Source organism: Montipora foliosa, chromosome 7 (genome assembly GCF_036669935.1).
Source record: "Montipora foliosa isolate CH-2021 chromosome 7, ASM3666993v2, whole genome shotgun sequence".
NCBI classification, from domain to species: Eukaryota; Metazoa; Cnidaria; class Anthozoa; order Scleractinia; family Acroporidae; genus Montipora; species Montipora foliosa.
This window is the reverse complement of record NC_090875.1, coordinates 28,472,680-28,482,679: the sequence shown is the minus strand read 5'-3', so window position 1 is coordinate 28,482,679 and position 10,000 is coordinate 28,472,680. Positions and strand designations below refer to the sequence as shown.

The following is a 10,000-nucleotide window of genomic DNA, read 5'->3' as shown; positions in this document are numbered from 1 at the left end:
TTCCCGGGAAACATTGAGACTCGAGGGAAACAAAATGAACTGTTTCCCGAGGGACCAGTGATTAAGTGATTTGTTATATAGCGCCAAAAGAAAATCGTGCAATGGCAACAGCAACGGCGGTCGTCGGGCAACATTCGCGGGTAACAGTGCAGTGTTACCCTCTGACGTCACAGATTTTGCACTGTTGCCCGCTCAGATGCTTTTGGCGGGAAACAGTTTTATTGTTAGATGTCATGTGACCTCGAAGTAACCAATGAGAGCGCGCGCTGCTGGGGGGAAAAACTCAGCTATATAACAATTTCTGTTGTTTTTGTCCTCTCTGCCTCACTATCAAGCTGAATACTGATGTTTCGAAAATGGTCTATTGAAGTTGAATCGATGCTGATGATGTATTGAAACCGTTTTCACACCCCAGCAGACAACAACGTTGAAAAAACTCGAACAGATGTTGAAGCAAATGTTTCGCAGTTATTTCATCTCGTTCACTTACGTGAACATTGTACGTTCATCAAGTGCAATGTGGGCGAATTATACTAAAACTAAATTTATATGTCAGAGCAAAGCTATAGAATGAAAGGTTCGCAGTTGTATTCTCACGTTGTCGTTAAAACCTCAAAAATGTGGTGATTTCACGTTGTTGGTATGCAGAGTACTGCAATAAAATGCGTGCAGCACGAGTGCAGCACGTGCAGCACGATTATCATTTTCCTCTTTTAACCAATGATATTCTTGCTTTGTGGCCTTGTCGTGTCGTAGCCGTAGCCGTCGTCGTTTCTTATGGTGCGTTCGATTGGCCATATTCCGGAATAGGAATACGTGGAATATAAGTTAGAAATCCTTCATTTTTACGGAGATTCACATAAAAATTGTCAAACGCTTACTAAAATGCTATTTTAAACATATCTTTATCATCCTTGTTACTTCAAAGAAGCGAATTTCCATAACAAAAACAAACGGTCGAAAAGCCTGTTGGTTGAAGGTGGGCCTTTAATAGGCTATAGCAGGCTCATTTGAAGAAGTCTCTCAAACTAGGTTCGCTGATGTGACAAATGTTCTGCTGGGACTGAAACTGTTACTTACGGTAGCTCAAACCAATTTGAACACTTTCAAGAGACCTTGTTATTAGAAAGATTGACACTTCAACAATTTATCACGTAACAGCAATGTTGAGGTACCATGTGAAACATCAATTATTGCTGAACAAGATGCAGTAATTTTTGTGACGTAACAAGTTACCATGGCAACAGGAAAGCATTGCAAAAACATGCGATGTTTTGGCTTTAGTTGCTCATATCTGGAAAACGAACTTGGTGAGCCCAATTTTTTTTTACTGGAAAGTTAAAAAAAATTCTGTGGAGCGGATTCAGAGCTACTTTAAATTTTCAAGTAGTTAAGGTGGCTCTGAATGCGCTGTACAGAATTTTTTAAAACTTTACAGAAAGTTTCATCCTGACATGCTGATTACATTTTAGAAATAAGAAATGGGGGTTACCTGATTCGTTTTTGAGATATGAGCTGCTAAATCCAAAATATGGGGTGTTTTTGCAGGGCTTTCCAGTTGGCACGGTAACGTTTTACGTCACAAAAATGACCGAATCTTTTTCAGCAATAATTGGTGTTTGATATGGTACCGTAAGATTGCCGTTAAGTGAAAAAGTGATGTAGCGTCAAGCCTTCTAATAACAACGTTTCTTTCAAGTGTTGAAAAGGCGCCCGTGAAATTGTTGAAACTGAAAAAAAAAACAAGCGATTCTGAAATTTATTTATTCATTTTGGATACAAACGCTTTCTTTAAAACAAATTTAAATCAAATTTGATTGTAAACATTGTTTCCTTTGGTTTGAAGTTATTTTATCGTGGGGTGGAGATTGACTTTAAAGTAACATTATTTGCTTTAAGCTTGCTTTGACACGGACATTATTTGCCTTTTTTTCCAAGGTTATAAATGACATTCTGCCTAGGTTAGCCAAGAAGAGAACTGACATACTAATGGGATTCTGTCAAGATGCGCAGTTTAAACTGGAAGCCATTCCCAGTAGCACGGTGGAGTATGTCGAAAGCCTTACATTCCTTGACGAAATTCAAGAAAAGGTAGTCCCAAGACTTCTTTTCACTCTTTTATATATTCTAAAGCGCAACCTTAAGAAAGGACGAGGACTGTACGTGGTCTAGTAACCCTAACCCCCAAGCTTTACCAAGAGCGACAAATTTGCTGCTGTCTTACTCGACTTTCCTGGACCCGCAACAGTTTACCCGCGACCCGGGACACTTAACACGTGACCCGAGACATGCGCCGTTTAGATTCTCACGCTCCAAAAGGCCCTCCCTCGGTTACTCCTCTCTAATCACAAAGATTTGGTAAATGGTTTGATTACAGTCTCCCTAATTAGTAGCTTACTTGTGCTTGAAAACATAACCACGCTAATCTGCCCTGTAAACCACAATAATACAGCTGTAAGTTCAATTTATGGAATTAAAATTTTATTTTTGGACACGCGACAATTAGACAATCTCTCGCGGAACAGATTAGAGAACCAACAAATTTAAGTCACTTGTGACACCGAGTCAGGGAATCAGCCCTGTGCCACATTGGTGGAAGTCAATTTCTTTAATGACTGCGTCAATCCTGCCTTCCTTAATCTCTCTGCTAATTGTAGTTTCTTTAATACCTTTTTGTACCTTTTTGATTCCTTCCTTATTGTTATTATTAACTGAAACAGGTGGATGACATTGACAGAGATGCAACTGTTGTTAAAGAGCTCTATGATCTGATTGACTTGTACAAAGTGCCAACACCTCCTGAAGATCTTGCCATGTATCAGGTTTGACATATTGTGTGTTTCAAGCAGTGAGAACACGCGGGAATAGCTACAGAATTGGAGAACAAGAGAATTGGTTGTAATGGCCAGTTCAATAGTACAATTGCTTTATTTGGGGGACGGAATCGTCTACTACAACGTAACTTCAAATAGGGAGTTTGATATCTACGATGGCGACGTCGACGAAAACGTCACCTCAAAATATAACTTTGCACTATCTTACGTTTCTCGCGATTAGGCCATCTTGTTCGCGTCGGACCATGTGGGTGAAGTATCCTAAAAATAGATTGGTACGAGCGATTTCAGAGCAAAAATAAAAAATGAAATATTAAGCACTTAATGACTGGCCCCAAGGGAAACAGTGAGTTTTGTTTCCCCGAGACCCTCAATGTTCCCCGAGGCGAAGCTGAGGGAAACATTGAGGTCGAGGCAGCACTTGAGGATAAATTTTCATTTTCTCCCCTAAATTGAACGCCGCTCATAACTGTTTCATTCCTGACGTACTGCTACACCTTTGTCATATTAAAAAGCTTGGAATAGTCTCAAAGTGATCGCAATAACGCGAATTTATGTTTTTAGATGACGTCGTCGTTGCTAAAGCTCCCCACTATTGGGGAACTTTAAAAACAGAGCTTTAGCAACGACGACGGGAACGGCATCGAGAACGTCATGTAAAAACATAAATTCAAGTTATTGCGATCACTTTGCGACTATTCCAAGCTTTTTAATATGACAAAGGTGTGGCGGTCCTTCAGGAATGAAACCGTTACGAGCGGCGCTAAATTTAGGGGAGAAAAATGAAAATTTATCTCCAAGTGCTGATGTTCTCTGTAACACCTCAAACTTGGTTATTTCACGTTGTTGCTTTGCTGGCGACGGCAAAGAAATGGACAAAAATGAAAAACGCACGTGCAGGACGCTTAGAGCTATTGTTTTTGCCCACTGAATATGCAAATTTGTAATGTTCTCGTTGCCGTCGCCGTTGTCGTTGCTAAAGCTCCGTTTTTAAAAGGAACGGCGACGGCAACAAAACGTCAGCTCCGATATAAATTTCACGTCATTCTAATCTCCTCGTGACTATTTCAACCTTTTTAATATGACAAGGGTGTGGTACTTCCTCAAAGATGACACTGCTCGTAACGGCGCTTAATTTAGGGGAGAAAATGAAAATTTGTCTTGCAGTGTTGACGTTCTTCATAAAACCTCAAATTTGGCTTTTTTACGTTGTCGTTTGGAGACGACGACAAAAAAATGGACAAAATTGAAAAACGCACGTGCAGGGCGTGCAAAGCTATTGTTTTTGCCCACTAAATATGCAAATTTGTGACGTTCTTGTTACCGTCGCCGTTGTCGTTGCTTAACTCCAACGGGGGGCTTTTCAGAGTTAATTTACAACAAATTGAAATAGCGGAAGAACGCGGAAAAATAACCTAATTGACAAGTATTTTCCTAAAGCACATAAAATCCTGAAGTAGAATATGTATAGTACGGGTATAACATCAGAATCATAATATCACTATTTCAACTGTTGCAGTCTATTTCGTAATTCGCTTTTGACACTGCGTTTAAAGCTGGTTAGAGACTGGCTGTCTCTTTTGCTGGTACTGAGAATGTTCTATGCAATTTGCGATCTTACGTCGCAATCGTTCGCGCTTGATCGCGCAACTGGTCTTCAATAGAAATCCATCGTAGTTCATGCAGAGCTGGCTTGATATGATTAAACGTCTTTCCTCGTAGGGAAATATTTTCTCCAGCTTGTAGACTCGAGACTGAGTTGTTAAAAAAAATGCCCACTGAAACATCGCCTACGTTGTTCTCACTATCTTCTCCTTTTAGCATATTCGACCAACTGTTACAGCCGTCCGTAATGTGATTGACAAGTCTCTAGCAGAGAGGGACGCCAATATCGACAAGATGTGCACGCACATTGACAAAGACATTGTCACACTGGGCAAGGAAGTCAAGGAAATTAAACAAAAAGCACAGGTGAAGTGATAACTCAAATGATTACTCAAATCAGTGATTACTCAAATCAGCAAAGATTTCCAGTGAGGAAGTCATCACCTAAGGAAGTCATGGCGTTTGCTTTAGACCCGAGGCAAACAGTTCCAACATTTGCTTCAACATACGTTTGATTTTGTTTAACAGCGATGTTCAAACTCCCCCCCCCCCCCCCACCCCTTTCAATTGAAACATGTTGAAGCGAAGTTGAATCGATGTTGAATGACTTTAAAAGCGTGTGGAAACTGTTTGCCCACCCCAACATTCAGCATCGTTCAACAAAGTCAAAAGGATGTTGAAGCAAATGTTGACGCCCGGCCCTTTACACTTCTTAAACTCCCCTTCGGCAACTAACTTCTTTGTGAACTTCTTCCTAACTAATGGGCCATTTTCGAGTTTATGCCTGCCTCCTCTTCAAAGCGAGTCTACGTGCGAAGTTTCATTCATATGTAAAGTAGAACTAATTACCATCACAAAAACTTCGCACTTAGACTCGCTTTGAAGAGGAGGCAGACATGAACCTCGGAAATGGGCTATTCCCATTGCCAGCACTCGTACCAATCATTTTTTCATTCTTCAGGATCCCAAGATCTTAGACTCCAGCTCGCAGTCTGAGGAAATTATCAAGTATCTCAGTGGTTTGTTGGATAAAATGGAGGATCTTAACAACTTGGCCTCAACTTACAAGTCACACCAAAAGAACTTTAAGGTAATAAGAGTAGCGTACTCAAACGTCAACGTGAAAGTCAATAAGACCTTGAATTGAGATGCATGGATATTCTAATGATGAAAAGTATGCACGTGAACACTATGCAAAACAAAAATTATTGCTTAAACAATTTGCTCACTTTTGTGCGGTAATAGGTTGCTATAGCAACAGGTCCATCTGAAACACCCTACATTTTTGCCTCGAAATGGTTGTATCGTCATCAATATCATCGTCGTTGGTGACGTCATCATTGTCATTGTCTTTATCGTTCTTCAGGTTGAAGTAGCCAAGTTTGAGGAGCTTGAAGTAGTTCACTCAGAACTCAAGCTGAAGCAGTCGCTGTGGAATTCACTTGTGGAGTGGGATATTGTCAATGGTGAATGGCTTGAGGTAAGACCTTCAAACTGATCAACTAAGATTTAATACAGCAATATCCTTGGTAAAGAAATGGCAGAAAAGTAGCTGTTTTTTTTTAATTTGCTCAGCGACAAAGCGTAAGTTTCCACGGTCTATTAAAACTACTTCGGTAGTGTCGAAGGGGGCAAGCAATATCGCGCCTTTGTTTCTGCCAGTTTTTGATAAATTCTTTTACAACTTAAGTAATAAATCGATTTAGGTTTGGAAAGAGCGTTTGAAAGTCATATATGGCAACAACGGAAATGAAACGAATTTTTTAACGAAAAGTTCATCGCATTTAACCAAAAGAGCCTGGGTTTTTTCGGGTTTCTTCAATCTGTCAATGATCGAATGAGCGTCTGAAAATAAGAACATTTAGGTTCTTGAATTGTTTACCAAGACGATGTGTAGCATTGAGATCATTTGAACTTGTTTTGCAGACCATCTTCGAGAACCTGAATCCAGAGACACTAAGTAATCAAGTGATGAAGTATGCGAAGACGGTTATGCAGTTGGAGAAAGGCCTCCCTCCGAACTCAGTTGTCCCAAAATTAAAAGACAAAGTGGAGGAAATGCGACATAAGGTATCGACAGTTTTATTATAAAAGAGATCTACGTCTCTGTTGAAACAGGAAGATGCACTATTAAAGCGGTCGCTGCGCGAAATCAGGTCTATAATTTAAGATTGGGTTACTGGAGTAAACTGTTTTGGGTGCTACAGGGACAACGTAGTACGTAGGGAGCTTTTGCACGCAATAGGAAGCTTAAGCACGCGCGTTTTCGAGGCGCGGACGGCAAGCGGAAGAGAACTTTTTGCGTGCCAGGGCAATGATGTCTCTCAGATTTTTACACTGATCATTTCTAATGGAGAAAAGATAATTAGCAATGTAAACGTGGTTGCCGTCCGCGTATTAACCACGAACCTACACCGGAAGCGAACATTTCGCATGCAAGGACAGTAGTCTCTCCCAGATTTTTGAAGTAGTCGTCTGTAATAGCGAAAAGAATAATACTTAACAATACAAAAGTGATAGTGCCGGGAAAGTTAGGTAGGAAAACTGCTCACTTCCCGGTTGCTGTCGGTGGTTCAAAACCATCGCGGGCTCAATCTCGCTAGTCGCATAATTCAGTGTTGTACTGCAAGTGTTGAAACTCAGTGAACTGTTTATCTGTCTATATCGCGGCCCTTCTTATGCCATATTAGTCCGCGAACTCAGCCGCCTCCGATCGCATCGCCCCGGGGCTAATCAATTCACGTCGCGCCAAACAACTTCAAACTCTCACAAAAGGATTACAATAACTGACATAAATTTATGTTTTCCCGTGCTTTTTTCCTTTCGTTTCAGCTACCGGTCATCACAAATCTGCGGAATCCAGCACTGAAGCCACGCCATTGGGAACACATTCAACAGATCTTTGGTTATCACTTCACCGAAGAAGAACCCCTGACTCTGGGACTCTTGAACAAGATTGATGCATTTTATCACACTGAAGCGATCGAAGAGGTCTCGGGGCAAGCGTCTAGCGAGGCCTCACTGGAAGGGATCCTGAAGAAGGTGACAATTAAGACTTTGTTAGGTTATGGGTTATCGCGTATCGCAAATTACAGTTTTGTCATTTGGGGTTACCAGCGGAGACCGTATAGAGATTAATGAGCTTTACGCAACCATGACTGCCGCAGTAATGTCCACAAAGGAAAGGAAAGGAAAGGAACTTTATTTAAATGTCTATCTAGCCTTCTAGCGCTGGAGCACTGATTGGGGACACTGTAAACTGAAGTGAACAAGTTGGCGCAAATCAAACTGTAGGTTGGTTTTGAAGAGAGGGGAAAGGCGCAGTACCCAGAGAAAAACCTCTCGGAGCAGAATCGAGAACCAACAAGTAGGAAGGGACCGCTGGCTCCCCGGGGCTGCTGCAACCGGGTATCTGTTCATTTGCTTGTTTTTTTAATTTCTGTTTTCTGTCATTCATTCTAAAGGTTGAGGATTCTTGGAAACAAACGGAGTTCATTGTGTTGCCCCATCGTGAATCTAAGGATGTGTTCATCCTTGGAGGAATTGATGATATTCAAGCCTTACTGGATGACAGCATGGTAAACTTGTTTGTCTTCTGTACAACAGACTTTTCGCTGTATTAGGCAGTGAAGACTTATCATTCGCTTTAAAGTGCTACTATAACTAAAACTTCTTTTGGTTTCAAAACTGTGCCATAGCCTTGATTTAAAAAGATACCTGTTTATTTTAGCTGGAATTTTCGTATTTGATGACCCAGTCTTGATGGAGTTGGATCGAGGAGAAAATGACGTCTAAGACTCGCTAGTTTAAAAATGCAATGCTTATGTACGCGGCTGACTTAATAAGCAACATGGGAGTTTTGGGCTTTCAGACTTGAAAACTAAGCTGCATAGACCGATTGCATAAATGTCCGCCAAAAACGTATTCTTTTGTTTATGGGCTAATTAGACTCATTAGCCTGGTTTGCAGGGACAAAATACAATAGAAATGTCGTTCGAGAGCGAGGCTAGTGAGTCTAATTAGCACATAAACAAAAGAATACATTTTTGGCCGCCATTTATGCAATCGGTCTATTTACAAGCTGGAATTTTAAGCTAGCGAGTAAACGACCCAACCCTCTGTCGGTATGTTTTGAACATAAGTAATGGCGGACCGTGAAATCCAAAACTTACACTCAAAATAAGCAGCCTTTGTATAAAAATAAATCAAAGCTCAAAATTTTGTCAGTCAGGTGTTAAGCAAACACACTCAAAATCTGAAGAAAAAAAGGAAATGGTTTTATGATCATAGTAGCACTTTAAAGGGAAACTGCTACGAGGAGCGCATGCGCTAGCTTCTTGTGAAAACTTGAAAAGTGTTAGGTTAACTTTTTTCAAGTTGAATCGACAAATTCAAAATGGTGTCCACTGGGGAGGGCCATGGTGGACAAAAAAGAAACTCCGGCGAATATACGTGACTCACGCGTGAATCCATGATGGCGGCTAGAATTTCCTATGCGCGATTTTTGAAGCGACTTATATAAGACCTGTTGCGCCCCTCTGCCCAAGAACAAATTAGGCCAGCTGTGACTGTCGAGCAATAACTGTAACTGATGGCTTTTAATTTATAGATCAACATATCCACCATAGCTGGTTCTCGGCACGTCGGCCCAATTCGACCGCGAGTGGAAGACTGGCAACGACAACTTCATCTTTTCAGTGAGACACTGGTAAGGTTTTAATTGTACACTATAGAGGTTTTGCATGGCAGGAACAATAGATTATTTTTTCTATGGGAACAAATGTTCTTTCTAATGCAAAACATTTTCATTGTTCCTGCCATGCAACATGGCTGCCGTGCAAAACCTCTGTTGATTCAGTTTGCGAGTTTAAGAAACGATTAAAGGCGCCCGCAAACGAAAAAACATTTTTGCGGAAACATTGTTTTTAAAAATGTCACTGTTGTTTAATTAAGCTCCCTCTTACGTAACATGGGCTTACTTTTGTAGGATGAATGGATGACATGTCAGCGCAATTGGTTGTATCTCGAGAGCATCTTCAGTGCTCCTGATATTCAACGCCAGCTGCCCGCCGAAGCGAAAATGTTTTTAACCGTAGACAAATCCTGGAAAGAGGTTATGAGAAAAGTGCACAGGTTACCAAATGCCTTGAGAGCCGCTACGCAACCGGGTGAGTACTTCGAAAGGCCCGTTACCAACGGCGTTTTTTTTTGTGCGGTTTTTGTGCACGTTTGGACGCGATTTGGGAACGAAGAAGCGTGCTCTGACGTGGCTTCGTAATCCTTTTTCAGTTTGAAAGGCTTGTTTACTCGCATGACTTTATAAAGCAATTTCACAGCGTCGCTTAAAAGTTCTTTCAGCCTCAATCTTTGATCGCTGTTAAGATTACAATGACATCCAAATAATCATCGTTAGCTGGTATTCTTGGCTTTCACTCACGTGATCAACAGCCATGTTTTTCAACGAAAACAAAAGAAGACGTTAGCATAATAATAGCTTTCAATTCCCGGAGGATTGGATCAGGACACCAACATGGCCGCCATTTCATTGTTTGGGGACACCA

At 41.0% G+C, this 10,000-nt stretch overlaps 1 protein-coding gene across 1 annotated transcript in view; it reads left to right on the top strand.

Moving 5' to 3' along the window:
• The window catches only part of LOC138011688 (dynein axonemal heavy chain 6-like), a 99,657-nt gene that overhangs the window by 15,109 nt on the left and 74,548 nt on the right, over positions 1-10,000 (top strand). The window contains exons 14-23 of the mRNA XM_068858811.1: positions 1,939-2,091; positions 2,721-2,822; positions 4,656-4,805; positions 5,401-5,529; positions 5,806-5,919; positions 6,366-6,509; positions 7,272-7,481; positions 7,904-8,017; positions 9,049-9,147; positions 9,427-9,607. Coding sequence (XP_068714912.1) covers positions 1,939-2,091; positions 2,721-2,822; positions 4,656-4,805; positions 5,401-5,529; positions 5,806-5,919; positions 6,366-6,509; positions 7,272-7,481; positions 7,904-8,017; positions 9,049-9,147; positions 9,427-9,607 — 1,396 coding nt within the window. The remainder of the gene's footprint in view (positions 1-1,938; positions 2,092-2,720; positions 2,823-4,655; positions 4,806-5,400; positions 5,530-5,805; positions 5,920-6,365; positions 6,510-7,271; positions 7,482-7,903; positions 8,018-9,048; positions 9,148-9,426; positions 9,608-10,000) is intronic.